General features: G+C 38.1%; 2 protein-coding genes across 4 annotated transcripts in view; both read left to right on the top strand.

Annotated features, from left to right (window-relative positions):
• The first annotated feature begins 155 nt into the window (after positions 1-155).
• On the top strand, positions 156-14,844 carry LOC135090521 (chromatin target of PRMT1 protein-like). Its single transcript, XM_063987337.1, has 6 exons — positions 156-311; positions 4,135-4,190; positions 8,247-8,406; positions 9,402-9,645; positions 11,581-11,734; positions 13,012-14,844. Exons 2-6 carry the CDS (start codon positions 4,135-4,137, stop codon positions 13,202-13,204), a joined length of 807 nt encoding a protein of 268 aa, XP_063843407.1. The 5' UTR covers positions 156-311; the 3' UTR covers positions 13,205-14,844.
• A 1,884-nt stretch (positions 14,845-16,728) lies between these two features.
• The window catches only part of LOC135090482 (protein enabled-like), a 106,977-nt gene continuing 105,175 nt past the window's right edge, over positions 16,729-18,530 (top strand). For 2 of the 3 annotated variants that reach the window (XM_063987309.1, XM_063987281.1), the window contains exon 1: positions 16,729-16,889. In XM_063987309.1, the coding sequence (XP_063843379.1) occupies positions 16,885-16,889 (5 nt within the window). In that variant the 5' untranslated portion in view covers positions 16,729-16,884. The remainder of the gene's footprint in view (positions 16,890-18,530) is intronic. The other variant, XM_063987270.1, reaches the window with a different exon arrangement.

The raw sequence follows: 18,530 nt of genomic DNA, 5'->3' as shown, positions 1-18,530 counted from the left end.
GCACCTCTATTGCTTCCAAAAGGCTCTATAGTTGAAGTTACATGGGTTCTTCATGATGTTTTTTTTTTTATGGTTGTAGTGACATATCAACAAGATTTCTACATTATCAACAAGAGAAATATTCGTGAAAATCCGACAAATTATTTCTGTGGTCTTTGATTGTGGTGGTGAGAGCACCCGAGCACATCATAGCGGGGTGAGGGAACGCCAGGTGGCACCACTGCAGGGAGCGGCACGCCAGTGTTGACGAGGAGGGGAGAGTGGCCAGCCATTACACTATTACCAGTGTTGCCTCTAGCCTCAAAGCAAAGGTGAGTTTCTCACTCATACGATTTGCTGTGAGTCTCTAGAAGAGGTGTGTTAGTGGAAGGGGAGGCGGGAGGCTGTGCAAGGCGGTGGTTGGTGAAGGACACTGAGGGAGGTGGCGGCCATCAGAACTATTTTTACCCCATCATTTTTCTGATGCAGGACGTGTTAGTGCTTGCTGACTAAAGGAACTGGGCTTTTTCACATTGAACTAGTATAACTAGTTCAGTTGTGGAGTGACTTTCCGCCAGTGGTGCAATGATAGAGAAGCAGCGGGCGTCATAAGGCAGTCAAACTAGCATGTAGAGATGCCTTTGCCAAAGAATGCCTGTCAACTCGGCCCATGACAAAGTCGGACCATTGCGTACCAGCCTATTGTATATTCAGTACAAAGAAACACCTGCTAGACATTACAATATAAATTTAATCTATCACCTTCAAGCGTGCATATTTACACGGTAGAGTAAGCTTCAGTTAATTGCTAAAAACAAAAGTAACAAAAACATGTATACTAAAACATGAATTTACGTTTACTAAAAACAACTACTACTTTTAATCAAGTGCACATTGCAATATGGCAGGAACATGCTTGCAGCATTGTGCTCCTCCCAAAGCTTAACAAGTTGACCATGATGTGTTGTGCATTTGATACGTTATCTTCTTGGTGCCTTCCCATCTGAGAGGAAATGCACTTGCAGAGTTACTAGTTTGGCCTTGTCACTAAGTAATATTAAGAGCAAGTAAAAGCTGAGTTGCCCTTTGTGTGCCTCCCTATTTAGCCTATTAAGCCAACCTTTCAAACTGTTGTTTGTATGGATGCTTTTACCAAATACATACCACACACTGGGAGGCCAAATGTCAGAATAGATCCAGGTGTTTTTATATGTAGTCTGGAAGACATACAAACGCCTGAGAGTCATAAAATCTAACGAGGAGTTCTTCAATATTCTCTTCAGGGATGTTAGGCAATGCCAGGACTTTCATGAGATATTTATGTGTTTCAGTATCATTTGTGTGAGCTACTGTACTTGTAGGCACTGCCTACACCCAATGAAAGCTTCATTCTTGAATTATAACATCTGGGAGGATTCCAGATGCTTGCCTCAAAATCAGTAGTAATTTCCTTTAGTTTCGGTTCCCCACCAAGAAAATTTTTATTCTTTGCAAAAAACTTTTTGTAATCTCTACGTCTTTCCCCAGATATCAGTACAAACAGTGGTGGCACTTGTTTCAAATTTTTATCACTTTGTACAAATGTATTAATACTAAAAAGTTGGAGTGAAGTGGCATTGGACTATTTAAAAAGTTGCATCAGCTAGTAGTAGAGATAGTTGTTGTTCTGTCACAGATAGCAGGTGTTGGCCACCAACAGAAATGTTAGTTGTTGTTCTGTCACAGATAGCAGGTGTTGGCCACCAACAGAAATGTAGTACCACAGGAAATTTTGAGGAATGAGCATGACTTCTTTGAAAACTTACAGGGGGTTCAGGGTCGAGTGGTCCTGTGCTTATGATCTTGTCAGGCAACATTTTCTGGTGCAGGTAAGGGAGTCAGAGGCTTGTTAGGCTCAACTTTGCTACATAACACCTCATCAGCGATGTCTGCTGCTGACCTGACATCTTCTGCAGCTTTCTGTTTTACTGAAACCTTACTCGTTATTGCTGGGCATGCTTCTGGGGGATGGCAATGAGGATTGTGACTTCTGATGTAATTTCCAGCAGTTTCTTTTTCTGTAGCTCTGCAGTTTATATTTTTATTCCTTACAACACATCACTAATGCACAGCAGTGCTTGTTTTTCTTTTTCATGTGTATACATAGCCCAGGATGTCTACCAGCTTATTCTTTCCTCTCTGAGAAGATGGTACTTTTTCACATGTGATGTCTTCATTACTAGCTATAGGTCTGAGTGTGGGATCATTAACAGGAGTAGGACTAATCTCCCCAGGGTCGACAGATGTCATGCTGTCATCTAAGGGGATTGCAGTAGGAATCTCGGGAGTCCCACTGCCCTCAGTGCTACATGGATCACACAGCATTTGATGTTCATCCCCTCTCCCATGACTGTCCCATATTCTTCCCTGGTGACACCATTCCTGCATGTTCTTTGCTGCCATTGCATGCACCCATCACACAGCAGTGCCTCTTGTAATAATATTCATTATTGACAATTTGCAAGAATAAAAAAATATATCCCTGAAAAACAGATATTTCCTTGCAACTCAGAACACTATAATATAAATTCATCAGCAATATGTAACATGTCATGGAGTACTGTCTTTCTGTACACCAAACAAAGGTCAACCATGCTGCCCCAGCAGACCCAGTGCTGACTAGTGACTCACCTACAGTGTGTGACACCTGCTAAGAAACTTTTTATTGGTTCACACAAGACACTGTCACAAGGTTTGACAGAAAACAAGATGAATGCCACTGTGTCACAAGGTCTGAAAAGAAACTAGCTGAATCTGACCATGTCATAAAGTTTGATAGGAAATGAGCTGAAAGCAACAGTGTTACAAGATTTGACAGGAAATGAGCTGTGAGCAACAGTGTCACAAGATTTGAGAAGAAAAGAGCTGTATGTGACAGTTCATATATATGTATTAAACTTGCTATAAGTACTATAAAGTTGTTGTTGATGGTCTGAGTTGGTATTGCAAAATGGTCTGAGTTGGAAAAGGGGAATTGTGTTCCTTATAACATATATGATGTATGCACCCAAGAATGGAGCTAGTTATCAGTAGTTACCTATATTACCTGGGCATTATTATTATTTTTTATTTATTTATGTATTTATTTATTTATTTATTTATTTATTTATTTTGTGTGTGTGTGTGTGTGTGTGTGTGTGTGTGCTTTATGGGAAAAGAGCTATGCTCGTGCTGTCCCATCTCCATATCTTTTAATATCCAACTTAGCCTTGAATCCATGTTTACTTTCTGCACTTACTATCTCCTCATCCAGACTGTTCCATACATCAATACTTCTATATGGGAAACTATACTTTTTGACGTCTCTTCTACAAGCACTCCTCTTCAGCCTCTTTCCATGTCCTCTAGTGTCCTGTGTGTGTGTGTGTGTGTGTGTGTGTGTGCATGCATGCGTGCGTGCATGCGTGCATGCTAGAGGGCTTGATCATAAATACATTAGTAGGTAGTGAGGTTGGCAAGGGAAGTTAAACCATGAACCACACTCAAAGGAAGTTTTCCTTAGTAGTTACCAATCAGTAACCTTGTGCAGCTACAGGTACAACAGAATGATGAATGTTGTGTTGTACTCTTTGTGACAGTAGTGTTGTATCAAGGTGTCTGTTGCTCTCAGGGATGGTTCAAAGATGCAGAAGATTATGAGTAATGAAATTCTGGTATGGTATATGGGGCTGTTGCAAGAATTTTTTTTGCAATTCTCCACCACCAATAACCTCATTCTTTCTTATAAACTTTCTATATTCTTGTTTTTTTTTTGGGGGGGAAGATACATGTTGTTCCCTGATAACTCTTCCTTGGTGACACATTGTTCAAGGGAGAAGTGAACTTGGCAGAACATTGCTGTATTGTCCTGATCTCCCACTCATAGTTTAAAGTACAAAGTATATGTAAAGCAATACAGAGTTGAGCTGCTACTCTCATCATGGATCAGCAATTGGTCTTGTGGTATTTGTTCCTCCTGTGTAATTCTGTGTAAAGTTTCAGTGTTTTGGTGCCTATTGTAGGCTCCATCTGCTTTGAAATAAGTACTGCATTTTTGTAATTGTGAGCTTAACCCATATTAACCCAACATGCCTAATTATATTTCAAATTTTAATATGTATTTGTATCTTGTTTCAGATGTCAGTTGGGAAGATTATATTAAAATCAACCACCAGGATGTCCCTGAACGACCGGTGAGAGAGAGTCATGGCTGTTTGATAGTTGGCCCATGAGGCACCTGCAGGACCTTCCCTCCCCACCAGCCCATAACTTGTGCTCCTTCATCTTATGAAAGAAAGCCCCCCTGACTGTTTCCCAGATGAGTCCTCGTCAGTCATTATAACAGTGTCATTCATTTATTAAATACTTATAATACAACATAATCTCAGCTCTGTTTGGGCCATATGTATGTGTAGTTGTCTGTAGTTTGAGCCCACATCACTGCACAGCTTATTAAAGAAAGTGGGCAGTGTGGTGAGGAGCTCTACAAATAAGGGTCCTTTTCAGGCTTATAAAAGAAAGCTGATGGTCCCTTTTGTCTTTCATACCTGGCCTATTTCCCAAAGCTACCTGATCAGGGGGGAAAGGTGTTATTTATATTGAAAGTCTTTCAATCAACAGAAGATTGATACATATATCTATATAAAAAACTGGATTACTTTATGTTATCCAGTTATTTTGATGAATTTTGATTAAGGATTATTTTACTTGTAATAATTTATTAAAAAATGAAACTCAGAGAACAGCTTCAGGCCACAGACACACAGGCTCTAGGGTACAGGACTCCAGGGGTTGACTGGACAAATCCTCTACCCAAGTGGGTGTGTGCAGGAATGCAGAGGACACCCCTCCCAAAGTGGCACTATCCACCATGAAGCCTTGATAAGCAGGCTGGTGAAAGACAAGGTGCCTCATCCTGCTTTTACAACACTATTGTACACATATTGTCTGAATGAGGAGCCCTTTCAAAGGTGATAAACTAAAGCAAACAGAGGATATTCACTGTTTGTCTTTAAAAAAAATACATATATATATATTATATATATATATATATAATAAATAAAATCACCACCACTACATCACTGACCTAACACTGAAGGTCCAATGAGTCACACCTGCTTGCAACACGATTGATGTGAAGAACTGCTGGTCTTGCTTGCAAGACAATGGATGTGAAGAACGGTGCTGGTCTAACTACGTCTGCATGCAAGCTGCTGCTCCAGGAATAGTTTTGAATCCTCTTTTTCCTGGGCTACAGAAGTCAAATCATGGTTTATTAGTAATATTTTTCTCTTACAAATAATTTTAAGGGGAAAAATAAAATTATATAGCATTACAGTAGTCATTCTCACTGGATGGTTTGTTTTGGTCCGTAAAATTTCTTGTTTTTTCATTATCAATGATTTGAGTAAAAGTGAGTTTTGTCACAAAGCCATGCAATGAGAAGTTGGATATGTATGATATTTTGCCTGTAAATTGAGCAGCAGAATAGAGCAGGTGTTACAAGTTGTAGTGACTTGTCAACATGCTTCATTTCACAATGGGGAGACTTGAGATGTAATGAGGGAATGGATTTAGGATCCCCCTCTTTATTCAATTATTTTATTTTTATTTATTTGAATTTTTTTTATAGATTTTAGATGTGGATAGTACAGAGTAATTGATAAGTTTTGTAATCATATGGGTAGTCTATAGTATTTCTTTCTCTTATGCTCTTTCTCGTGTAACACAACAAGGGATGGCAAAGAAATAATCTTTGCCAACCTTTTGGAAGTTCACATCATTTGCTTCCCTTGTGTTTTTAAGACTCTCTCTCTCTCTCTCTCTCTCTCTCTCTCTCTCTCTCTCTCTCTCTCTCTCTCTCTCTCTCTCTCTCTCTCTCTCTCTCTCTCTCTCTCTCTCTCTCTTTCTCTCTTTTTTTTTCTCTCACTTCATGATATCAAATAGAATTTATTTTTACCAAAGGCATTTTGTAAGCATTTGACTAAACTATCTTATATTACTTCCTTTTTCCCGTTTGTGCACTGTACGTCACATCTGTAATGTATCCCACTGTAGCACGACACTCATGTCCTTGTGAGACTCAAGAAATTTCAAGTTGTCTTAATTTCTGTAGTGATAATATAAAGTTTTTAAACATAACTTGGAAATTTTGGTGCAGAGTGGTGTTTTGAATTTTATACGCTCGTCTCGTGTGGTTCACATTAATTTTTCTCTAGCTTTTGTAGTGTGGCTCACTAAAGTTTATCTGTTTTGTAAATTTATAGCATGAGTTTATTCTTTCTGTATAATTCACTAGTTTGTTAGTTAGAGGATAGTGCTTTTTTTCCTCATAGTGAAATGAAGAGAATAGTAGGAGGTAACCCTGCCCATGATTTCACATAGCAATATTTAATCTGCCAAATAAGGTCTCATATGAATTCACCATAGTGATGGAGCTCATAAAGTATTGGCAAGTACAGTAGTTAACTATTGTGGAGTGGAGACCTATATTTTTCAATTTAAGCTCATATTTACCGTGAACTTAAACTACAATCAAAATCATTATCGCCTGTTTACACCACTCATTGACTCTAACTTGTCCAACCCTTATATAAAGAATCAGGAATATCTTTTGAAGCTGTCTAACTTACATTAGCTCCAATGATACTTATATTTAGAATAGACCTTGTTTAGACTGCATTTATACACTTAACATGGTGACCTGGCCTCCTCTCATACATATATACAACCAATTCTTTCAGTCAGTTGTCCTGGCATTGGCTTCTGTATAGTTGTGTTAGTGAAGTCTGTGGTTATTCCAACACTTACCTCACTAGAGAGACCTTCACTAGCTCAGCAGTTAATCTGAAACCTCCATCATCAGTCATTTTTACTTAATGCACTGCTTCCCTTACCCTGTTGCTCTGCATCACTGAAGGAAGACACAGGGAAGTGGTTGGTCCATAATGGAACACTGATGCTAAAGGCCCAGATTTTGGATATCATCCAGATATTTGATAGCCCAAATACACTGGGAGGCAAGGAATTTGTCAGTATAATGTGTTGGAAAGTTTCTTGGTTTACATTATTATATAGTGTATTTTCAGGCTCTTTCTTTGTTTTAAAATATTTGCTGCTAAATTATGTACATTCCATTCATTACATTGTAATCTTATATTTGATGGTCTATTCTTAATCTGATGTCTTTATGTACCCATCATTAAGCTATCCATTTTTCCTTACCCTTACAGAGTATTGAATCATAGGGACATATTTTCTTGGTCTGTCAATTGAGACCTTGAAAAAATATTTATTTACCATGAGTACTGCTCTTATACATTTGGAAAGTTCATATTTTGAGACACTGCAGAGGCATTATGAGGAATTCAGGTGGAGCAAAGTTATTTGTATATAGATAGACTGAAAAGATTTATCTATATATGGTTAAATAATTTTATTCCACTATCCCTTAAAGTTCCATAAAGTTCACATGTTGACATACTAAAGAAATACTATAGGGAATTTGAGCAGAATGAAAAGACTAAGCTTTTCATGCCACAGGTTTCTCTTAATGTTTCTTTGGCTTGTTTAAACAAAATTTAGATAATTTTTTAAAATTTTTCATTTATTTATTTATTTACGTATTTACATATGTATGTCAATAATTCATTCATATTCTTTTTTTTAATTTTGTGCAGGAAATACCTCTGAAGTTGCCAGTTTCACATTTTCTAAAATGGATCACCTATGACTCAATTCTGTCATCAGTAGCTCATACCATTCCACTCAAAAGTTTATATATGCAGACAATGTGTTGTTTTTTTGTAGATTTGAGGAAAAAATATTGGTGTTGAAGTAAAAGCTATTTGGTATTTTACTTAAGATGGTGTTAGAGAAGTTGCCTTTCAGAAGCAAGTCATGTTTGTAATGGAGCTGCTGTATCCTGAAGAAGCCAGCAAGAGGAGAGACTTGTGCCTACACTTAGAAGGCTGCATTAGAGGAAAGGGCTCCATCAGACATTTAACAATATACTGCAATCCAGCATTTTGGGAAAAGTATAATGGTTAAAGCAGGTTAAAGTGGTACCTTTAGTGGGCTGTTAGTTGCATGGGGACTCACTGTGGGTGCTCATGACTTCAAACAAAAATGAGGTCATCATGAGGGGGGACTGGAGCTTCTTCAGGGCAAGGAAGAACTCCCAGGAAGAGGATAAGCTCACAGGCGGGTGACATGGCCCACTAGTGACCGGCAGACTGGTCCTGCCACAGATTCACGGTGCTGCGTCAGGAGAAGCCCATGGTCCAGGGCCAGGGTGCCCCTGGACTGGAGGAGAGGCGGCAGCAGGCTCAGGCATCTCGGCGGAACCAGCGACTAGCAGCACAGATGGAGCGTCGGCCAGCTGTTGTAGCAGCATTGAAGCTGAAGAAGGTACTTGTAAACAAGGTTTGGTTGTATACTGAATAATAGTTGAAAGTGTATAGATACCATGATTTTCTTGACTTTAAAGATGAGTAAAAGAGACTCTGAATTATGTATACTTGTTCTGTATATATTTTCTACATTCTCTGGAGTACCGTTCAATATTATTATTTTTTATTTTATTTTTTTTTTTTTACTTATTTATTTATTATTATTTTTTTAATGGATCATTGCCCTGCTATTAAGTTTAAGGAATTTTTTTGTATTACCTGTAATGGCCAGACTAAGTTAATAGTTATTACTGGATTACCTCTTCAACTGCAGAGGCTGTATTAATTTTCTCAAAGTTGTTTGGCATTACAGCCTCTGTGAAGAAGTACTTTGCCATATGGAAGTAGAAGACTTTTGGCAAGTCTTGAAGGTTATACATCCACACACATATCCTGTTCACTTCACATATTTCTCTGTACTGCCTCAGGATATCCATTCTCAGTTATTCTGCACCTCCACAATAAATTTCTAAATCCTACTTCTTCACTGCCAATATTTCAGACAGTCAACTAAAATTATATCCATATACTTGTAGCCACTTTTAGCAATGTCACATCTCTCCCCATAATCTTCACCTTGTCTCCCATCTGATGTTGACATTCATTAGTTTCATACCAGACACACATTGAAATTAATTAACAACACTACATGTATGTTAGGTTTTCTCAGTAGTTGGTCTTATTATAGCAGCATTAGCATATAATTGTTATTTATTTATTTTTTATTTATTTATATTTGCTTGTTTATTTTCTCTCCAAACATGACTGCAGTTCCAGTCTCCAAGCAAACACATGTAGTACTTACCTCATACTTTTATTCATTACCAAAATTATTATTGAAGATTTTCTTATGAATTTCATAACTCAAATTCTAAATTTAACATAAAACAGGATAAGAAGCAAAATATTGACAGTTTTTCAGAATGGATTTTATCAAGTAATGTTACTTCACAGCCAAATGTTGAGCAACGTCTGAACGGCCAACGACCAATATCTGTAAAGCAACGTCTGGCAGTGCAAGGACGTCTTACTGTTCCCAACGAGGGCAGCTCTCTTGGCATGAGAGGACGAGGATCTCTGCGGGGCTTACGAGGAGCTACTGGCTTTAGAGGACCCACCTTCCGTGGAGCCACCTTCAGGGGAGTCACTTTCAGAGGAGCCACCTTCAGGGGTACTCGTGGAGCTTTTGCCATGAGAAGTACGTAATCTGTCTTCCATTTCTGTGACATGTTTTCAGGTTTATTTTGTACTCTCAACAATGAGTTTATGAATTTTATGTATTATTAGCAGAATTAGCTGGCATTGCCTGGGTAAAATTGAGATTCAACTCCAAGCTGACAATGAATGGTTCATTTATACCTCCTCCCACCATCAAAAATCCAAGTTAACAATGAATGCTTGGTGCCACCATCAAAAATGGGTTATGGTATACCTGGCGCCACCATCAGGAATTGGGTTATGATGACAGATTTGCCTGAATAATCTAATGATTTTGGGTTGGAAGTAGTTAAGACAACCTATGGATCAAGGGGAATCCCCATACCAAATTTCATCACAATCAGTTCAATGGTTTTTCCATGAAAAGCTGACACACCCATACACAGACAGACAGACATTATGTTTAATTATATAAGATATTCATTATAGTATCTTGATTTTTATGACACATTTTTATTCAGTACTTCACTGTTTTGTCCAAGATTTGTATGAGTTGGGGGAAATATTTATGTATTGGCAGTCATTTGGGTTTAGGTTCAAACTTTGCTATTATGGAAACATCCATATTAGTAAGAACAATCAGTTTGTCACTGCCTATCTTGTATTTTCACAGCAGTGAAGGCCAGTTTAGTGAGAGCTTCAATGCCAACTCAGGTGGATGGTCAATAAATCCTGTTGAAAATATCTGGATTTAAAAAATTTTGTTTTCAACATTGAAAGTTATCAGCAAACTGCTGTAATTCAGCTGGCAGAGCTGGGATGGTTTGAGGATAAGTTCTCCATAGTGCGCCCTTCATGCCTCGTTACTATTATGTTTTGTGACAAATGTTTACAAAGCAGTACAGTTGCGGTTACGTATTCCCCTTCACAGTGTTTCTGCAGCTTTGCTGTTTACAAGTACCTAGTTTATATAATAGTGATATACATGCATGCATTGCTGCCTTTTTACCAAGAATTGCTGCTTTCATTACTATCACAATATTTGCGTCCTATTCTTTTCTGATTAAACGAAGGACTCTATATGCTTGGAGGATGGTCCACTCAGTGTTAAATTTTTTTTCCCCTCAGCCTGATAGTGGCACCTACAACAGCCAGAGGGAAACATTACTCTCTCTTGCATAAGTTTACCATTACCAGCACCATTTGAGAGCTGATTTTTTCTTGAGTTGTCATGCCCACTAGCTTCACTCTTTAAGATTTGGCTACAGAAATAATAGATTTATGCATTATGTTAAAGTTTGATATAATTGAGTATAATACTGGTAATCCCTTAAATAAACAAAGCTGTAGATAGCATCATCATGCCATCTAATCTCTCTACATGCCCCTATCAAACGACTAAATTCCACAACACCCACTCTTGTCTGTTGTGCCACATTTTATGGCACATCCACTGATGTTAATGTTGGCAAGGAATCTGTATACCAGGGTACACAGAGTCCCCTTGATTTTTAACAAACTAGTACAATTCTTTATTTCTCCATGAACACTAATTACTCCCTATAAAAACTGTTGAAAACAGTGATATGGCTGAACAAACACTGCTTCATCTGTGGATGAAAACAAAATTTGCCTAACTTGTATAATTGTTGAGCTAAGTGAAGAAATATAAGTATTTCTCAAGGGAAGTTGTTTCTTTCAAACTCGTTGGGCCAGTGGGCAGTAGGGCTGGACTACATTTTGTTATAGTGTAGCTGGGGAGACCCAGGTATGCTGTGCATCTGACCCTCACACAAGTGTTTAGTGAGGCTCAGTGCTCTTCTCTTGAGAGGCTAAGAGATGTAGGAATGCTCTGGCTGTGGAAGTGCTTTGGTAAATATCAGTTTAGTATATATTTGAATAAGAAGATATGTATTTTCATGCATATTATAGCATTTAAAACTAGTATATTTTCATCATATGCTTGTTTATGCAGGTAGAGGAGGAAGCGGTCTCCGTGGCCTGCGAGGAGCAAGAGGAGGGAAATTTGTGCGTGGCCGTGGAGTGCGAGGCAACCCTGCAGGCAGAGGAATGAGGGGCAACCTTCGTGGACGTAGCACTATTGGATTACAAGGCAGAGGCGGCTTCAGGTAAACAAACTTTTAGATTCCTAGACATGAACTTTATTTTGACTTACTGATATATATATATATATATATATATATATATATATATATATATATATATATATATATATATATATATATATATATACACCTTTGGTGCTAGGGTCAGTGTAATGGGCTCGCTGCTGAAACCAGTCAGATTTCTCTCTCTCTCTCTCTCTCTCTCTCTCTCTCTCTCTCTCTCTCTCTCTCTCTCTCTCTCTCTCTCTCTCTCTCTCTCTCTCTCTCTCTCTCTCTCTCTCTCTCTCTCTCTCTCTCTCTCTCTCTCTCTCTCTCTCTCTCTCTCTCTCAGACCAGGTTGAGACAATCTGGCCTTGTCTCTCTTCACATGATAGACCCCTCACCAAGGCTGATGTTGCTTGTTATCTGGTTTTATCTCCCATCAGTGTAGAGAGGCTCTTTGTTTTGCAGTAAACTTATACAGGCTGCTGATAATGATGATGAGTTTTGTGTTATAGTTTTCTACTTTATCTCTCACAAGACCCCAATTGTTTATGAATAAGGTGTTTCTGATCAGCCAGTCTCATGACATTACAAGCCTCAGTTTACTACACCACAGACAGCAAGCAAGAATGGTTGCTCCTGATAGGTCTGAATGGAAGGCAGTTATGAATGCATAACAGTGAATTGGCCTGGAGGGCTTGTTGGAGGGTTACCTGCATCTGGCCTGCTTGACTTGTGGCTTCTTTGGGAAGTTCATCTACATTTGGCTTGATGGGCTGATCAAATCAAATGCAGGAAAGAGGATAGGTTTGTTATGGTGTACCAGGGATGAACAGTTTTTGTTGTTGGGCTCTAATGTGGAGAGATGCAGATGTGGTTTTGCAGCTGATGCATGTACAGGAGTGGTAGCCATATGGAACCAGGACCCAAAATGTATTTTAATTTAAATCTTAAGGCATGTTTTGAGAAAATTTGTTCCATAATTGTGGCAAAACTTTCTACATAATTGCATGCCTGTGGTGTTCCAATCACTCACTGGTATTCTTCCTTTGCAAGATTAAAACTATTATCATCTTGCTTTCATCCTCTTTACTAGTAAATTTTAGAGCAGTCTACCTTTCTATCTTCTCAGCTTTCAACATGGGGATACTTTATGAAAAGTACAGTAGGAGCTGTTATAAATTCATCTATTAAAATGTTTGTTTTTATTGGTAGTTTTGGAGGAATCTTTCTGTAGTTAGTTTTTGCAACTTTTTTCCCAGTTTCTTTTTATCTTGTATAAGAAAAATGTCTCACAGGGGTAGGGGACGTGGTGGTCGTATTGGCAGAGGAGGAAGAGGCAGTCGAGGGGGACGTGCAGCAGCTAATGGTAAGGTTGCAGATAATTGCACCCGAGAGGAGCTGGACCAGCAGCTGGATGAATACATGAGCAAGACCAAGACTGCTCTCGACACAGAACTGGACCAGTATATGAAAGAGGCTCCTGTCTAAAGATGTTGCTTTTGCAGTAATTTAGTACTAAGTCTGTGATTGGACACAGAAATTTTGTAGATTTTTTTGTTTATTTATTTACTTTTATTTTTATTTATTTTTTTTTTTATAAAGCTCTTGCAAGTGTGTATTGGATTTAGTCTGCATATGAGGTATATTCTTCAGAAGTTGATTTTTGTAAAATATTTTGAGCAGGTAATGCTCAAAAAATAATCAGCACCAGTCACAGGGATCACACAATGTCAACAGTCTTTGTATTTGTGTGTATATATATTAGGTCAACTGCCCCTCTGCAAAGAGAAATAACCATGAAGACTGAGATACAGTGTTTAGACAAGCAATTTAGGTCCATCTATATATTTATTTCTGCATACAAGGCTGAAAGTCAAATAAAAAGAAATGTTTTATGTGATTCATTATTAAAATAATGCCATGAATGTCTGCATAGAGGGAAATAATTATATATTTGCACAAAATGCATGGTATGTTGTTATCTTTGGCAAACTAAGAAAAATAAAATAATTTCTTCTGTTGGATGAATACAGTACTGTAATGTAGTTGTACTTGAAGTATTATTATTTTATTATTTGCTCCTGAATTTTATACAAGTTATGACAGGTTGTAAATATTAATGGTTTCCTGTATGATGCTGACTTTTGTGGGCAGTGCCAGGCGTGAGGGCATCCACTCAGCCACTGCTACTAACCATCATCTCTGTCCTCAGAACTATTCCCAGTTCAGGTTCTCATTGCAGTGTTCATGGAATAGAAAAGCACCTGTGACCCATTTCTCCACATGCATTTTGTAATGGCAGGTCTGTTGTTGGTGCTCAGAAGAGTTTCCTCATTTGGCAGCAGCACAGAGATGTTAAGCCTTAGTATTGTGAGTACTTTCTTACTCAGCCATCTCTCTCTCTCTCTCTCTCTCTCTCTCTCTCTCTCTCTCTCTCTCTCTCTCTCTCTCTCTCTCTCTCTCTCTCTCTCTCTCTCTCTCTCTCTCTCTCTCTCTCTCTCTCTCTCTCTCTCTCTCTCTCTCTCTCTCTCTCTCTCTCTCTCTCTCTCTCTCTCTCTCTCTCTCTCTCTCTCGTACCAACAGGCAAGGGTCCACATGCTTTATACACCCTTGTTATATTTTGGAAATTGTTTTCATATCAAGTCTATGATTGGTGTTAATGTGTGTAGATATAAGTGATATCAAAGGAATAACTTGTGACATTTTGTTTTATTTTATTTATTTGTTTTTTATAGTTTTCAGGGCATTAAAATTTTTACATCTGAGGCTCTGTGATTGGCTAGAAATAAAAGTAAAAGAAAAATATGTAGGCAAAGTTATTGCCATTTTCAGAAAATAAATTCTTATTTCTAATTGTGATGAAATATCTGGTTTTTGGTTCTGTATGTATTCTCAGATTATTATTATCATCATTTATTATCTTGTATCAAGTATCTATCTCAGAAATGGTGTCATGATTTATGTAATGATTATGTGTAAGCATTAACAAATAATAGCTTTAAGTTGATAATATACTTTTCTGTTGTAAATGTATATGGATAATTTTATTCTTAAAACATGAGTGGAGATATCCTCGATTGTACAAATAATGTTTAATAGATACATTAAGAAATACATTTATAAAGATATTTGGTAGTATTTAGCAACCTTGCTAAGTGGGTGTCAATTAATCATCTAGTTTGACCGTTTTTAACTGCAGATATACTAGTAAGAGTAATATTGTATATTTAAATTAGTAGGAAGGACATGGGATAATATGTAAATGTTAGAAATTTACTAAATTGCTTTTTTCCCATGGATGGAAAAAAAATAATAATTAAAAAAAAATATAATATATATATATATATATATATATATATATATATATATATATATATATATATATATATATATATATATATATATATATATATATATATATATATATATATATATATATATATATATATATATATATATATATATATATATATATATATATATATATATATATATATATATATATTTTATTTATTTATTTTTTAAAGCGACGCCCCTCACCAAAGATACTGGTGTGGCTGGTATTTAGTAAACATTCCCGCTCACACCAGTTATTAAATCAGCGAGAGAGAGAGAGAGAGAGAGAGAGAATTTCCATGACATCTCTTTACTTGCACAAAGCAAGCACAAACACAAGAATGTTCAGGACTCAAAGCCGTGTCCATGTTGAGAGATTTACCCATGTGCAGTGCACGCCTTTGTGAATTAATTGCAGTCCCGTTGTGGAATATGGAGTGAGGCAGTCCATTTTAAGTCTTACCATATAAACACATCATAAACAAGTAAATAAATAAAATAAATTAATTAGTAAATAGTAAAATAAGTAAATTATAATAAATGTTACTCGGGAAAGCGACCCCGCACACTACTTTGCCAACCTCAAGGTCAACCACACCAGTCTTTCTTTCTGTATAAAAGAACTACTAGTATTCCAAATTATAAACAGTCATCCATGAATAAGTAACACAAGAAATCATTGTGTATATGCTGAAATGAATAATAGAACACTTTGTGAAAATGTGCCTATCTTCGAGGAGGGACTTCGGTAATTTCCTAAAACTTCACATGCATATTCTTTAATGACTCTTACAATTTGAAGTAGTTCTGTATAGAGATATTATCTCACACATCTCTTTTATATGCAACTCACTTCTCATACTAGTAAAAAATTCTTTCTCTATATCCAAATTTTCAAAATTTGTTTTCTTTTCTCTCCACAAAATTTGCCTGTATGGTAAGTATTAAGTAATTGTTTATTTAAAATTCGTAACAGTTTGGCCACAGTGATAATAAATAGCATGGCTGAGGGCACAGTATGCTAAAGAAAGATAGGGTTCCGGCCACTTTCCCCCTTCCCCCCTAATGAATTTATTTTGGAATTGAGGTAAATTTTCAGACACGCAAGAACTGTGGGTGCTGTTTCTTTAATTATATTATTATAATTCCATGCTCGTATCATTTCTGAAATATGTATTTAAATGAATTTGTATTGTTAAAGGATTGACTTTGGATCGGGTAATGAGTGTGTGTGTGTGTGTGTGTGTGTGTGTGTGTTATTATATATGATACAAATCAATGTGATGTAAAAGTGCTGTAAAAGTTCGTGCCTTAAAGAGTTGACGAATGCTGTTTTTTGTACATCTACCATGGCATAAGTAAGCTGTAAAGAAAAGACGTTAAAAAATCCTTCAATACCAACTTAGTTTAACAAGTGGTAGTATGACATTTTATAATGCTTTTCAAAATATCAGGGAGTTTTATCGAGCCTAAAACACTATAGTTCAACAGGGAAAGAAGAATTTGTGTACTAGAAATAATACAAATACTTCCGTCAGTATCAGTGTTAGTGTTAGATATTTTGGTGAATGAATTGTTTGGGTGCAGTTGGTGTTTCCTTGAAGAGAAATGATCGGAGATGGAGTGATGGCAGCCTTCAGCGCGCACTGGAGTTCGATCGCAGCGTCAGGGAGCAACATGGCGGCAGTTGTCAGTGAGGTGGGGGCGAGGGAGGCTGCGCTGCGCCGGGCTAACTGTGCTTCCGTGCTCGTTCTATCTCCATGACGGTGTACACGGGAATATCCTAGTGAGGAACCTCATCCATACACACTGGATACTTATAAGGACACAAAATGAGGTAGGTACGCGAGGATCCCCAAGAAGTCGTATTGAATAACATAAGGGTTTTAAAGTCTGGACCGAAGCGACTTATTTCTGGCAGCCTTTGTTGACTGGCCGTGGTGGGGCTGTGTGTGCTGGGCGGCGGTGCGGGCCGTGTCCCAGCCACCCTCGTGTGTGCTGCCCTCGCCTGCGTCTCCGAGTGTTGCTCAGAAAACAATAAATCATGGGTGGGACGCCGCCCCCAAGGCAGGCCGAGGCAGGGCGGTGTAGTGAGGGGCGGCCTGTGCTGTCCTGCCTCGGCCCCGGCAGTCCAGAGTTGACCAGGGGAGGGGCAAGAGGGGCCCAGGCCTCACAGTGTGGCTGGGAGGTGCCGGTGTGACCTGAGGTGTGGCTGGGAGCACTGTGGGAGGCGGCAATGTGACTCAGGGCACAACACGGGATACAGTGGGGGGAGGCAGTGTGACCTGTGGTGTGGCTCACAGCACATGGGATCAGAGGTGTGGCTTAAAACGCACTGGAAGGCACCAGTGCAGGATGAGGTGTGGCTTGAAACACACAGGCAGCGGTGTGACTCAAGGTGTGGCTGGGGGTGGGAACACAATGGGAGGTGGCAACGTGGGCCGAGATGTGGCTGGAAACAGTGGAGGGGCTGTAAGCTACCTGTGGGGCCAAGGTTTGGCTGGAGACACTTGCAGTAGAAGCTTGATCTTGCCAGTTTGTGACATGTCTCCTTCTTAAAGATAAGAGAAAAAAAAGTTTTATTTCATTGATTAGACATCAATATTAGCACTACTTTTTGCTGTACTATCACATGTGACATTTCTAGGAGAAACCTCTATGATGGAAGAAAATTAATCATTAGGTCAAAATTTGATATGAAATTACATGAAACACAAGCAAAACGGATTCCAGTCCATCCCATGCAGTGCTTGGCTTGCTGTCATGTCACCCATGGTTCACATTTCACGTTTTACTTGTACTGATTTATTATTACCTTTATTAGTAATCTTACTTAGGGAGGTTACACTGAATGTTTCTTTTTGACTCAGTATTGCAATACATGGCCACATCACATTATAACAATGAAATTTGATCAGCATGAAGAAATTCAATCCTTTGTGGAGTTGATTGATAATGTTATATAGATGTACATCATTGCAGCACATTAGTAATTCTCAAAGAACAAAGCAGACCAAAAATGATCAGGAAGAGCAAACACTTCAAACCATAATTAAGAATAACATGGTAGTTAATGATTTGGAGACAAAGGGATAAGAGAAGAATGAGAGGGTGAAAGCATGCTAGGACAAGTATATATTAGTACAGACTCATTTGTTACAGCCATTCCCCTAAGGGAGTTCTTAGTAACAAGAACTGGTTATAGATAGATAGATAGGTAGATAGACACTTAGTTACTTTGCAGTTTTCTGAGAACTAGTTCAGAGGTAGCACATCTTTATGTAATTGTGATGGAACCTTTATAGCTTGTTGCCAAGCTGCCTCAACTTTGTGCTTCTTAAGCCCTAATTTGTATGAGAAAAGGAAATGCCTCTGTGTTTATGTGATGGTTTGTGTATAGTAGGCAAATACCACAAATCTGTCTCACTTGAAAAAAAAATGCTGTAAGGTTATAAAAAGTGTAGCACCAAGATTGTAA

The sequence above is a fragment of the Scylla paramamosain genome, chromosome 3 (assembly GCF_035594125.1).
Source record: "Scylla paramamosain isolate STU-SP2022 chromosome 3, ASM3559412v1, whole genome shotgun sequence".
Lineage (NCBI taxonomy): Eukaryota > Metazoa > Arthropoda > Malacostraca > Decapoda > Portunidae > Scylla > Scylla paramamosain.
This window is presented reverse-complemented; position numbering and strand designations above follow the sequence as displayed.

What these genes read in the sequence shown, in the direction of transcription:
- LOC135090521 (XM_063987337.1), top strand. Translation starts at nt 4,135, where the DNA reads ATGTCAGTTGGGAAGATTATATTAAAATCAACCACCAGGATGTCCCTG. An exon ending in TGGAGCTTTTGCCATGAGAA is followed by an intron (nt 9,646 to 11,580) that starts GTACGTAATCTG and finishes TTGTTTATGCAG; the next exon opens with GTAGAGGAGGAAGCGGTCTC. An exon ending in CAAGGCAGAGGCGGCTTCAG is followed by an intron (nt 11,735 to 13,011) that starts GTAAACAAACTT and finishes AATGTCTCACAG; the next exon opens with GGGTAGGGGACGTGGTGGTC.